The 14,811-nt window shown below is 37.7% G+C and overlaps 1 protein-coding gene across 4 annotated transcripts in view; it reads left to right on the forward strand.

The window, feature by feature from the left end:
• The window catches only part of FBXW7 (F-box and WD repeat domain containing 7), a 131,764-nt gene that overhangs the window by 107,531 nt on the left and 9,422 nt on the right, over nt 1-14,811 (forward strand). For all 4 annotated transcript variants that reach the window (XM_087724311.1, XM_087724312.1, XM_087724314.1 and 1 more), the window contains 5 exons: nt 6,480-6,603; nt 7,128-7,264; nt 9,505-9,618; nt 13,255-13,436; nt 14,583-14,808. In XM_087724311.1, coding sequence (XP_087580437.1) covers nt 6,480-6,603; nt 7,128-7,264; nt 9,505-9,618; nt 13,255-13,436; nt 14,583-14,808 — 783 coding nt within the window. The remainder of the gene's footprint in view (nt 1-6,479; nt 6,604-7,127; nt 7,265-9,504; nt 9,619-13,254; nt 13,437-14,582; nt 14,809-14,811) is intronic.

Consider the following 14,811-nt stretch of genomic DNA (forward strand, 5'->3'; position numbering starts at 1 on the left):
TTTGGGAAGAAGGGGGAGGAGAGGCCCCACGTGGCCCAAAATGGCAGCCCCCTGCAGCTGGGTGGACACAAGCAGGAATCAAGTCCTCGCTGCTAAGGCCTGCTGCTCCACTGGAGGCCCATCAGGTTAGAAATTACCCCTGAAGGCCCATCCAAGGGTGGGGGCGACTAGGCAAAGAGCAAAATACAATATAATACAATACTATACAATACAATAGCAGACTTGGTAGGGACCTTGGAGGTCTTCTAGCCCAACCCCCTGCCTAGGCAGGAAATCCTATACCATTTCAGACAAATGGCTATCCAACATCTTAAAGACTCCCAGTGTTGGGGCATTCACAACTTCTGGAGGCAAGTTGTTCCACTGATTAATTGTTCTAACTGTCAGGAAATTTCTCCTCAATTCTATGTTGTTTCTCTCCTTGATTAGTTTCCACACATTGCTTCTTGTTCTGCACTCAGGTGCCTTGGAGAATAGTTGGACTGCCTCTTCTTTGTGGCAACCATTGAGATATTGGAACACTGCTATCACGTCCCCCCTAGTCCTTCCTTTCATTAAACTAGACATACCCAGTTCCTGCAACCGTTCTTCATAGGCTTTAGCCTCCAGTCCCCTAATCCCCTTTGTTGCTTGCCTCTGCACTCTTTCTAGCATCTCCACATCCTTTCTACATCATGGTGACCAAAACTGAATGCAGAATTCCAAGTGTGGCCTTACCAAGGCCTTATAAAGTGGTATTAACACTTCACGTGATCTTGATTCTATTCCTCTGTTTATGCAGCCTAAAACTGTGTTGGTCTTTTTGGCAGCTGCTGCACACTGCTGGCTCATATTAAAGGGTTGTCCACTAGGTCTCCAAGATCCCTTTCACAGTTACTACTGTGGACCAAGGTATACTGTACCTGTGCATTTCATTTTTGTTGCCTAAATGTAGAACCTTACTTCATTGAATTTCATTTTATTAGATAGTGCCCAATGTTCAAGTGTATCAAGATCCTTTGGTATCTTTAGCCTGTATTCTGGAGTGTTGGCTATTCCTGCCAGCTTGGGGTCATCTGCAAATTTGATGAGTCCCCCCACCGATCAGCATTTAACAAAAAGAGAGCTAACAGTCATTCTGGCTCCTTCTTAGGGCCACCTGTGGTAACAGCATCCAACCACATTTGCAGCAATACTTAAAGAAACAGTACTACTATCATGGCATATATATTGCTAACCCAACTGTTTGCTTACATACCTAACACCCTCATCCAAATCACTGATGAAGATGTTGAAGAGTACTGGGCCCAACACAGAGCCTTGTGGTACTCCCCTGCATACTTCCCTCCATGAAGAGGCAGTTCCATCGAGGACTACACGTTGAGTGCAGTGGTCAACCAGTTACAAAGCCATCTGGTGTGATGCTGTCTAACCCACATTCTTCTACTTTATCTAGTAGTAGGTTATGGTCTACCTTGTCAAATGCCTTACTGAAGTCCAAGTAAACTATATCGATGGCATTCCTCTGGTCCACTAGTTTTGTCACTTTATCTAAGAATGCAATAAGGTTAGACTGACATGATCTGTTTTTGACAAACCCATGTTGGCTTTGGCTTTTGATCTGTTTTCTCCCTTTTCTGAAGATGGGAACCACATCAGCAATCCTGTGGTAGTTCCCTGGTACTGCAGGATCTCTGAAAGATATAGTTCAGTTGTTTGGAGATCTCATCTGCCAGTTCCTTCAGATCCCTGGGTGTAATTCATCCAGTCCTGGGAATTGGATCTTGTCTAAGGTAGACAGGTGCTCATTTATCATTTTCTTCCCTATCTCAACTTGGGTTCCTAATCTGATTTTTGTGGTGCTGTTTTTGACAGGTTGGACTGTTTTATCCTTTGTGTAAAGACAGATGCCAAACATGAGTTAAATAGTTCTGCGTTACCCCTGCTGCTTATCACCTTCTGGCCACTTTCTCCCAGCAATGGACCAATTGTTTCCTTAATCCTTTCTTGTTTTTAACATGTTGGAAGATGCCCCTTTTTGTATTTTTTTTTCTTTATCTTTGTGGCAGGCCTTTCTTTATTGTGAGCCTTAGCTTCCTTCACTTCATCTTAAAACAGGGTAGGGGACGTTCCAACAGGCGCTCCGTTTGAGCCTTTACGAACAGCTTCCCTTAAGTTCCTGACTCTTAAGGTGGCTTTCCTGGTGGCCATCACCTCCGCCAGGCGAATATCCGAGCTGCAAGCTCTGTCCACCAGGGAGGATCTCTGTGTCTTCCACCAAGACAGGGTGGGGTTATGACTGGATCCGTCCTTCATCCCCCAAGGTGTGCCCCTGCTTCCATCGAGCCCAGGATCTGATTTGCCCAACTTCTGTCCAGACCCTTCTCACCCGTTGGAGAAGAAGTGGCACACTCTGGACGTAAGGAGGACTCTGAGGATTTAGCTTAGGAGAACCAGGCCAAACAGGAAATCCGAAGATCTGTTTGTCTCCTTCCAACCAGGGTCCCTGGGTAACAAGGTAACTTCCACCACAATAGGCAGGTGGTTGCGAACCTGCATTGCCACTGCATACCAATCGCAGGGCTTACAGGCACCAATCATATCACAGCTCACTCCATGCGGAGCGCAGCCACATCCATGGCCTGGGCCACAGACATCCATGGCCGAAATCTGCAGGGCAGCCATGTGGGCTTCCCCCTCTAACTTTGTTAAGAACTATAAACTGGACTCTTTTGCCTCAGCAGAAGCCTCATTTGGCCGCAGGGTGTTGCAGGTGGTTCATAGCGCGGGGCCCACACCTCAACTGGTATGAGTTGGGGGCATGTGGTATCAGGGGTCTCCCTCCCTAGGGACCTGTAGGCTTTGGTACGTCACATTCTGGATACTCCTCCTCCCTCACTATGGAGAAAGGGCGTCAGTACTTACCTGATATGCCTCTTCTCATAGTGGGGGGAGGAATATCCAGCCCCCCCCCCGACTATGTTTGTATGACTAAGAGTCATGTTCATTGTTTATGAAGTTATATAAATATTGATGTTGGAAACATTAAAAGCTAAGAAATGAATTAAGAGTCTGGAGTGAATGGTGCAACGAGTCAGATAGAGTTCTTCGCCAATAACTGGGGAATACCTGGTGGCCAGGGGGCGCTACCCAAAGAGCTTATCTGACTCATCCAATCATGAGAGGACAAGGTCAACCATTCTGGATACTCCTCCCCCCCCCCCACTATGAGAAGAGGCGTATCAGGTAAGTACCAATGCCCTTTTTGGTATGTTGTCCATTTTATACCTTGGGTTACCTTGGGTTATAGTGGGTTGAGTGGTCAGGTACTTTTTGATAAATTTGTATGGTTATCCATTTTATTGGAAGATATCATATAGGCAGTCTTGTTTCCTTTTTCTGGTGTTTCCTGTGGTTGCTGTATAACATACAAATTCACTTGTGTGAAATTGGATTGTTGCTTGGTAATGGAGCACTTGGTTAGTGAGAGTCATTTTTCAATAGAATTAAATTTCTAATTTGCCATTGTTTCCTTTTCTGATGAAAATATCCAAGAGTACTAGTGTGTTGATATTTCCCTCTTCCCTTGTGAAATTTATTACTTTGAAGATGTTGATTGGTGTGTCTTCTCTAGTTGTTTCTTTTTCATTATGATGAAGGTATGTTTACATATCACATCCATACTTGTGGTTATGTGTGTGGAATTGCTATAGTTTCTAGACATTGAATTATAATCTATGAGTCCTAAGTGTAGTGATTCCTTAAGTGTTCCTCTGATTTGTTAGTATATTTGTTTATCAAAATAAAAGTAGGTACTTAGACAGAAGTTTATGAGGTCCGTGATTCCAGGCATTTTGATCTTAGTGTATTTGACTAGCTTGGGTGTGTTGAGTAGTGCTGCTGCTATTAGTTCTTGATCTATGGACATATAAAAACTATGATGTTGTAACCATAATTTCATGAGCTTCTACTTTTCGATCTTTGATTTTCTGAAGGCACAGTAAGGGAGATTTGAGACTATCACTTCCCAAAAAAAGAAATCCAAGCTTGTTTGTAAGTTCTTTGGCAGTGTAGAATGTTGGGATCCCTGGCAATAATATAATTGGACAATGAAGTATGTTAGCTTGTGTATTTTTGGATGTCCATAGAAGAGTGGCAGGATGAGTTCACTGCTTTTCATCCAACACTGTTCTTTTTTATTTGACATTTCTTGGTTAATTTATTGAGGATTCTCTTAATTGGCCTGTGCAGTGTTGGGTTCGTGTTTGCTGAAATGTAGAGTTCTTTGTCCTCCAGGATTTTTGTATGTATTGCATTCTGTCCACAATAACAATGGTTAGTCTTTGTTTTTTGGGTGGATGGTCCTTCTTTAGGTTTTTGAGGGCTTGTTCTCTCCTCTGCTTTGAATTGGCTTAGCTTAAATATTCTTCTGATCTGTGGTATGATTGGTCGATTGCTTTATGTTTTCTTCGATTTCTATGGGAATTCCTGTGATATTTAATGCTGCTGTTAAGATGGCAAAGAATTCTAACTGATAAGTAGTGTCTATGTTATGTAGTTGATACCTTTCTGGAGGCTATTGTGCTGTATAGTGGGCAGCTGGATACGTTGACTACCCATTTGGGTTCAAGTGTGTCTTTGCTCATTGATTTAGTTTGTACAGTTTGGTTTGAAGGCTCCCCCCCCCCAGTTTGTCTTAGAGATACATGGGTTATCAGCATTTTTCTGTATTCTGTGGTTAGGGATTGCTCTAGTTTCTCCTTGAGATTATTTATGGTGTGCTGATGTTTGTGAGCATCTGTGATCATTAGCCACGTCATTTATCAATTGTTTTGTTGAGTTATTTTCCATCCAGCTGTGCAGTTTATTAGAGGTTTATATCTGACTCTGGTGGGCAGGGCATGTTGTCATAGGCATTCATGCAAAAAAAATAGTCATTTCTTAATTGAGGTTTGCTACATGCAATTATCTCCCATTTGCATGCCTTCTGAAGCATTTGACACCCATATATGATTCCAGTGGAGGAGAATATATATAGCTTAGGTTTGAAAGGTAGAATCTTCGGTGTTCTCTGTGCTTGATAGAAGAGCGCATCCAATGAAAACAATAGAATAAAAACTCCTTGATCTCACCACACATAGATTGACTAAATCACAATTTCAATTGGAAAAACGAGCATTTTTTTGTGTGTGATGTGCATAGATATGTGTTCAAGTCAAGGCAACTGCCCAGATAAGTCCCTGCAGTTTTTTTGGTAAGATTTTTGGAAGTGGGTTATTCATTTATTTTTATTCCCCATTTATTATTTTATTATTATTTTTTAAATATTGTATCTCAACAGCGCAAACATACATAATACTCCTTCATCCTCCTATTTTCTCCACAGCAACAACCTTATGAGGTGGGTTGGACTGGGGGAGAATGAGTGCTGAAGTTAGCTTTCATGCCTAAGGAGAGACTATACTTTTTCTAGCCTGATACCTTAACCACTAGATCAAACTGGCTCCCAGTGGTTTGCCATTGACTCCTTCCTAGGGCTAAGAGAGACCCCAAGAACCACCTAGCTCAATGATGGCAAACCTTTTTTGGCTCGTGTGCCATAAGTGGGGGGAGCGCAGGGGGGGTCATGCGCAGGCATGCCACACCCATAATGCAATGCGCGACTCCCCCAATGGTTGGAGCGTCATTTTGAGTGCTCCAGAGGCTTCAGGGAAGCTCAGGAAGCCTCCAGAAAGCCTCTGGGGTGGAGGGAGGCTCTTTTTGCCCTCCCCAGGCTCCTATAAAGCCTCTGCCGCCTGTGGCACGCATGCTATAGGTTCGTCATCCCGGACCTAGCCGCATTATGTCTAATGCGGATCTCCTGTTTATAGCTGCTGACTATAAATTGGCTTGTGAGCAAGCTGGCCTGTGAGCTTCTAAGACCAATGTAAATCCAAAAACACTATGGAATTCTTGGAAGCTTAGCATTCAGGAAAATCAGCCATAGGTAGACACCATATAAACCATTTTTATATACCGTTCAAACAAGACAATAGAAAAGCTAAGAAGGAAACAAAAAGATCATAACACATTTCTTCCAACAGCTAACACTAAACTGGAATTTCCACCAGAGAAACAATCAAGCAGAAAACAATACCCTAATCAAAGAATTACCAAGGACAAAACCACACCCTCACCAAAACTGGCAGGCTACCGATTATTAATACGGGAGCAAACCACATACACATTCATATTGTTGATGTTACCCAGCATAATGAAATATCCGCAAGCAAACCATTAAGAGAGTGCCAAGGACTTCACATTAGTAGTAGCATTTGTAGAAGCCTCTAAAATTCAAGGCTATTTCTTGGGATTTTAAAGAAGTTGGGAAGATACAGGCATTATGCATGTTGTGTTGGTTATAATAACTCTTTCTTGATTATATAAGTGAATATATAAAGCCCAATAAATTACCTAATTAAATGAGTTTCAACTTCCACTTTTTTTTAAAATTTTTGTAGCTGGCTCTATATGTGCTTTCTTTCCTGGATCCCAAGGACTTGCTGCAGGCAGCACAAACATGTCGATACTGGAGAATTCTGGCAGAAGACAATCTTCTATGGAGAGAAAAGTGCAGAGAAGAAGGTATGGTTAAAATTTTTATCTTCTTAGACTCATTGAAAAAATGCCTTTGGTTATGGAAAGATCATTATTTTGAATAGTTATATTTCACCAGCAAGATCCAAATATATGTTAGCTTGCTACGTTAAATCTAACATAGCAATAAATACAAATTCTGGTATTTGAGGCTGGAATTCCATAATTCACCTGAGAGCTGCTGAACCTTTTGTTTGTAGATTCAAAGAACTTAAAGATCATATATAAAGCTTGAAAATGAGTAACAGCAGCTCTGCTATTATACAGAAAATAGTAAATATTTAATTCAAAAAGTTTAAATGAGATATTTGAGATAGCAGAAGTAAATAAATAGGAGTTGTAGTGTAAGGCTTTAAGATAAATTGGATGCATGATGGAATAGTTTTGAGTTGCATGACAAACAGGTGAGACATCACTAAGTATATTACAATTGGCAATAGTTTATCATTTTGGAAAGGAAGGTTAATGAAACATGCAACTAACATCATTTTGGGTTTGTTTAAAATATATAGGAATTGATGAACCGTTACATATCAAGAGGAGAAAAGTAATAAAGCCAGGATTTATTCATAGCCCATGGAAAAGTGCTTACATCAGACAGCATAGAATTGATACTAACTGGCGGCGAGGTGAACTTAAATCTCCTAAGGTAACCAACCATCTTTGAATAGACTATTATGAACATAGTAAAATCACATCTTAGTATTGATCTGTTCTGATTATTTTTAATATTTAAGAATCTAACTTTGTTCAAATAATTTGCAAAAGTTCAGCTTCAATATTTTGTATTATCTTTTTCTCTCACATGTTATAAGTACTGCAGCTCAAAACAATGTTATCAATTCTTGTTATGCTGGCAGTTATATCCATTTTAATGCATACATGCAATTTAGCATATCCTATACAAAAAAGTATAAATGCTTCCATTTATATGTTAATTTTCCACAGTCAACAAAAATTGAATTTAAAAGTGAGCTGTGTTCAGTTTTCAATGCTATTTATTGAGAAATTCAAGTTAGAATTATAGTAGGTAAAACTGCTCAGAACACATCCATTTTCTGAATAATGGAAGCTACTCTATATCTTACTGGTCTCTGTGTGGCTTTTCTTTCTTTCAGAGGCTCCGTAGCAGGAATAATAGCCTACATTAAGAGGATTTCTGAAATTGTCAGGGTCTTACCAAATTTGGGACACACATACACAAACAAATATTTCTAAAAATAAGACAAATTTTAGAATGCAAAATATAACAAATCATCAGTTCCAATGGTGTTATCCTTTTGTGAACTTTGCAAACAGTTAAAGGTGCTCCTTCAATATGCCAAGGCATCAAGCTATAGCTGTAATTCAGTGTGTATTAACAAGTGTGGATATTACTGTAAATATATGCCACTTAACCAATAGTGTTATGGTTAATCATAGCTTAGAGAACTTGAATTTTGGTCATGATAACTCACAGATTAAGTACTAAAGAATTCAAATTAGGAGAATATTTAACAATGATAAATTGAAAAGCAAAATCTCCAGTTGTTTTCAAACCACAACACAACAGATTGCTACAAGAATCTCCTAGGAAGATGTATATGTCCTACCTTAATATGTCATAAAGATGAAATGAACTTTTTCACAGTAAATTTAATACTGCCAGATTGTACTAATAGAATAATCATACTGCCAAATCTTCTGCTGTTTAAATAATTGCTACAGATGTTAATTTTGTGGCCTTTTCAGTTAAATTTATTTGTTTCTAAGACCAAGATTAGTCCATAATTGTAGTGCATAATGAAAACTATGTTGCTGTATCTTAGTGAAGAGCAATTCAGTTAGGCATTATTTTATTTCAATATTTATTTTTACAAGTCATAATGTAATAGATTTGTATTCAAAATATTTGATTAAGATACAGAAATTTTTGAGGAATGTTACTGGGGCTTATTAGAAAGGAAAAATAGCATTATTTTAATATATGTTAAATCACAGCAGTATCTGCAGGCATATAAATTCAGCCCTGTACAAATTAATCAACTTTAGATCTATTATGTCTATGGAGATTCTCAGTCATCCAGGTCATAGTTGTCCCAAAGATGCTTTTTCAAGAGGCAACTGGATTTCTTGATTTTCTTTGAAGATGTTTCTCTTTTCATCCAAGAAGCTTCTTAAGCCGTAGGAGCTTTTAGGATGAGAAGTGAAATGTCTTTCAAAACACACACACACACACACACACACACACACACACACACACACACACACACACACACACAAACACACACGGAAGTCCAGTTGCTTCTTGAAAAAGTATCTTTGGGATATTTAGATGTATTAGTTGCTCTAGGAGAAGAACTGGACTTATCATGGAAATTTACATAGAGCTTGTGAATGCCTTTTAATTTTTTTATGGAAAAAGTATGATATAAATTATTTCACCAGTGAATAGAGAAGTCTGCTTTTTTGAGCCAAACATTTTTGTCCAATTTCACAATGGGATTGCCTTTTTTTTTCTTTCTCAATCCAGTGAGTAATGAAATCCATATATCAGGTCAGTAAAAAGTCAACAGAGTCGAAGCTGGATTTGTAATGTTGCCCATTTGAAACAGCCTATAGATATAGAAAATAGAGTCACAATTAATAGTAGGAAAATGATACTAGAAAGAAGCATGGAAAGATAAATCATGTTATATATTGCAGTATGACAGCTTGCTATGAGTTGATTGCTACTTGTTCACATAGGTAAACTGGATTAAACAGCCAAGAGCTAAATGAAAAACATGTTCCATTGTATTAGCAGAAATATATCCTAATTAAAAACAATAAAAACTACAATTTTTATTTTAATGGTAAAATCAATTCTGGTTTTGTCTGAGATGTGTGGTTTTTTTCTTATATTGTTAGGTGCTCAAAGGTCATGATGATCATGTAATTACATGTCTACAGTTCTGTGGTAACCGGATAGTCAGTGGTTCTGATGATAATACATTAAAGGTTTGGTCAGCAGTTACAGGAAAGGTAAATCAAATATATTTATTGCATTTTCAATAAAGTTCACCCAAAATATATTCCTTGCTTTGCAAAACATGCTGCCTGTAGTTCAGTCTGATGTTTGTAATGCATAGTTCTATTTCATCTTCTATACTTTCCAATTCACTTCACTTTCCACTTTAAATCAGAGTTTCCTATTAATATATGAAATGTGGTATTCTGCTTTATAACAGAGCAGGTCATCTTGCAAGATGGAGAACAAAACCCAATACCTGGGGCTGATATAAGGTTCATAACCCATAATTTGAGTTCAAGTACTCTAAACTACTTCTTGAGCAGTGTTACATGATCACTGTAATGTTGAAGTGGAGATTTAACACCACATATTGCACTACATATGCACTATTCTTTTATATGAATCCATTATTGTCACTGGCAGTATATTAGCAGTTCTTGTTACCCTGTCCCATCCCCCCCACCCTAAATGATTTTAACATAATTGTAGTCCATAAACAGAAAAAAAATGCAATGTTATAGATAGAATGTGGCATTTAATTTAATTTAAATAACACTTAAATAAATATGTGTTTATTTACAATAATTTGTGTGTCTCCTACTCAGAAGATGATGTAGCTAATTCATTTAGCACTGTTCACTAGAATTCAGAGTACCTTTAGGGTGGTTTTTAAGCTACTAAACCAAACCAAATACAGCATTACTAGAATTTAACCCATTTCATTTATTACAGTCTGGGTAATACCTATTTGAAAACCACTATATTTAAAATACTGTGCATTTTCAAATTTCAATTAAATTGCCTTTCATATTTTCAGCAGTTGTATACAACTAAAATTAGTACCAGAAAGTGCCCAAAGAAACAATAGGGCTATTCAGAATATTTTCCAGCCCAAGGCAAAGGACAATTACCATATGTACCAGCCACAGCTTAGTTTTTAAAATTAGGTCACTGGCCAAAATGTTGAATTTGTTGCAAATTATGAATCTTTTAGAATTATTCAAGCAAAACATTTAAAAACTATTTTCAAGTAAAACCTGTTTATCTCTAGTTCTATCTCTATAGAGATCTACCTACCCACCTACCTACCTAGTAATTTAAGATAATCCATATGAAATTTGTGCATGAAAATATCTACTCAATTGGTTCAAATTAATATATCAACCCCTCATGGATATGATTCTGCCAGATTGCTGTAAGCCCTCTTGGAAAAAAAGAAATAAAATCTATATCATTGTGGCTTTCCGACATGCTTGTTAATTTCTTGGAATTTGCAAGTTCTTAGTTTATACAAAAGTTATTTCAAAACAATCTGAGTGGCTATCCCTATTTAAGGGAGGCTTGAAAAAACTGTAATCTAACCAAATATTTATTAATATTTTCCGCAGAAGAGTGTTAATTCTAGCATGGTTTAATGCTTTACCCTCTCTGTTCTTGGAAGGGAAATGCTTCTAAGAAAGGAAAGTACTCTACATCTGAGTTTATTTGTTCTTATTAATTGGGAAGAATGATCAATTGGGAACAATGAATACTTCTGCAAACCTCTTTCGGTAGAGATGTTTGAGATAATTTGAGTCAGTCATATTTAATGTAGACCTAGTTTCAATTTTCATACATTTCCTCTAGCATAGGAGAATGGGCTGCACATTATACTAATTATAAGGAGTCCTTAAGTTAGAAAAAACCTAATGTCTAGACCTGTTGCTGTTGGGTGGCAGGACCCTTCGTCAAAGCCAATTCTGATTTGAAGTTAGGTCTGCATTTGCATCCCAAGAATATTGAGGTTTTTATATATATACAAATGCACATTAGTCTATTAATCAGCAATGTACTAGAATTCTGGGAAAAAAAATAATAATTTGACTTAATGATTACATATCCATATATGCATTGTGATTTTTTTTACTAATGTCCTTGTATAGAACAACATTTGTTTGTATTTATGACTACTAGTTTACAGTGATTTATAATATTAATAAAACTATTAACTTTAATGTTAATTTTTTAAATTCTAAGATAACCAAATTTAAACCACTGTCATTTAAAAGTCTGTTCATTTTAAGCTTGGATGTTTGAATGTTTTCAGCATAAGAGCACTGCATCCTTAAAGTGAATTTTTTCTAAGAAGGGGTAAGGCTGCAGCTGGTAAAATGTGTTTCTGCCTGTTGTGTCAGCCTGAGAGATCTGGATGCAGTAGTATTCTCAAACATATATTTATTCTTGGTAGTATAATATAAGTCTTTAGTATAAGCAGTGACAAGCGGTGAGGCACTGACACAGGGGTTTCAAATTTTTTTAGACTTGTGGACTTCAACTCCCAGAATTCCACAGCCAGGCATGCTCAGTTCCGATTTAAAGTGACAGCACTTTCCCCCCTTGCAAAATAAGTTTTTCTTCATTCTTTTTCTTCTCCCTCCCCCTCCTCCCTCCCTCCCTCCCTCCCCCCTCTCTGAAACAGACACATGCACACAGAGAAGTTGGATCCCTCTCACTCACTCACTCTCAAACAAACACAAACACAGAAGTTGGATTGGATATATTTTCCAATCGCTTGAAAGCAGCTTCTCTGCCTTCCCCTGCTGCCTTCCGATCCAAGCCTTTGATTGCAGGTGGAGCCACGTTGCCTTTTCAAACTTGTAATCAGTGAGGCTGGGCTTATATACTTTTATCCAGGTGTGTGTGTGTGTCTGTGTTTGAAAAGGCAACGTGGCTCTGCATGCAATCAAACTTTTTGAATTCCTCCCCCCCCTCCCCACACACAGACCTTTTCCAGCTGTTTCAGAGAGGATTTCAACTCTGCTCTTGCCTGCCATCATGAAAAGAAAAAAAATGTAAAAGGAGACAGGCAAGAGCTCTGAGGTCAGACTGAGCTAGTTGCTCCCAGAGAACTCTAAAAAGCCTCTAAAAATGCCCTTTACAGGAGGCGAGAGAACCACGTGCCTCCTTTGCATAAGGAATTTTTCGCCTTTTAACCCTTGCTTAACTCTGCTCAAGTGATCATAAAGATAGAGTAAAGGAGGCATGTGGTTCTCTCGCCTCCTCCTGCAGTTAAGCACTAAGCAGAGTCATCCACTGTGACTCTGACAGCAACTACCTCAGCCTTTTTCCTTTTACATTTTTTTTTCTTTTCATGATGACAGTGGTGAGGCCTTGCCTTCCCTGACTGCACGTCCCTGAGTATAAGTATAGAAACTACTGTAATTCTAGTCTCATTCTTCTAGAATTATGAACTCTTCCCATAGGTGAGCAACCCATGGGTCTTATGAGCCTCTCATCCAGGGACATAAATTAGTCCTGGACAGCAAAAAACAACATTTGAAAATGCAGTAACATGAAAAAGCAAACTGTTCCTTTCTTGCACATGTTGCAAAAACATACAGCTTTATGCTGCTCCTGTATCAGATTCAAATCAAGTATATATTTCAATGTATCCTGGCTAACTTGCTGGTAGAGTTCCATAATCCATTTGTATATAATGAGACAATTGAAGAAGGCCAATGAGAAAATTGTTGTGTTCATGTTACATGGAGACATGACTATCTCAAATATCAGCCTGAAGAATATTACTATGTGCAATAATAATCTATATAGGTTCATCTGTTTTTTGTTTGTCTAAATGATAACCAGATTTAATTGTCTATTTTCAGTGTTTAAGAACACTTGTTGGACATACAGGTGGGGTCTGGTCTTCACAGATGAGGGACAATATAATCATCAGTGGATCTACAGACCGGACCCTCAAAGTGTGGAATGCAGAGACTGGAGAATGTATACATACGTTATATGGGCATACCTCAACGGTGCGTTGCATGCATCTCCATGAAAAGAGGTAAGCATTTATCTTACATCCTTTGTTTTGAATGTAACAAACATACTTTCAACATTTAAGTATTATATTTTATGTAGATAGTTTGTTGAAGTTTTATATTTAATATAAAATATTAGACAACTTTTAAATATAAATAATTATGCGTTATACATTGCATTCTTTAGTTTACGTTCAAATTCAGAAAAATCAAGTTTCCTGAGGAAAAAAACAATGCAAAAAAGAATACAAAAAGATGTGATAGAATACTGCTCCATTTAATTATTCAATATGAAGGCTCTTCCTGCTGGGTTTTTTAACTGTATAGTTTCTAAGTCAAGATTTTAAAATATAAGTCAGATCAATATACAGAAGCAGCTACTTTCAATTCATTATTAAAAGGTGTGACACATGCAAGTAGTTTAAACCTGGAATCATGTTCAAGATGAATATTTTGTAATCAGGTGTTCCAAGTAAAATAATGTAATATTAAATAGAACTTACAACCATTTGTTTAGTGATCATTTGAAGTTTCAGCAATACTGAAAAAGAGACTATTTTTCACACTTACGACCTTTGCAGCATCCCCATGGTCACTTGATCAAAATTCGGATGCATGACATCTGGTTCTTATTTATGACAATTGCAGTGTCCCAGGAGCCTTTTGATCATCTTTTGTGGCCTTCTGACAAGCAAAGTTGGTGGGGAAGCCAGATTCACTTAACAACCATATTACTAATTTAACAACTGCAGTAATTCACTTAACCATCCTACCAAGAAAAGTCCTAAAATGAAGCAAAACTAACTTAACAGTTGTCTTGCTTAGCAACAGATATTTTGGGCTCACTTTTGGTTGTAAATCAAGAACTACTTGTATAAAGATGTTTAGAGGACACATTTTAAGAGTCTTAATCTCAAACTTTATATTTTAATTCATTGCTAAATTCCATATCTCCTGATCAAGACAATTTATTTCTGAAATCCAGAATTTATTGCAAATATATTTTCTTTTTCAGACTAAAAATCTGATTGTAATAGTTCAGTGAAATATTTTTTAATCATCTATAAGTTGGGTCGATTTAAGTGTCTGCTTAAACATACAACCCTGGATTTAGTCTGGACTAAATACTGCTAAAACAGCCACATTGTTTTTATTTTTCCACTTCCTAGAGTTGTCAGTGGGTCTCGAGATGCCACCCTGAGAGTTTGGGACATAGAAACAGGCCAGTGTTTACATGTTCTGATGGGTCATGTAGCTGCAGTCCGATGTGTACAATATGATGGCAGGAGGGTTGTTAGTGGAGCTTATGATTTCATGGTCAAAGTTTGGGATCCAGAAACTGAAACCTGTCTACACACCTTGCAAGGGCATACTAATAGAGTCTATTCATTACAGGTA

The sequence above is a fragment of the Thamnophis sirtalis genome, unplaced genomic scaffold (genome assembly GCF_051295495.1).
Source record: "Thamnophis sirtalis isolate CommonGarterSnake01/CBP01778 unplaced genomic scaffold, rThaSir2_p1.2 scaffold_10, whole genome shotgun sequence".
NCBI lineage: Eukaryota > Metazoa > Chordata > Lepidosauria > Squamata > Natricidae > Thamnophis > Thamnophis sirtalis.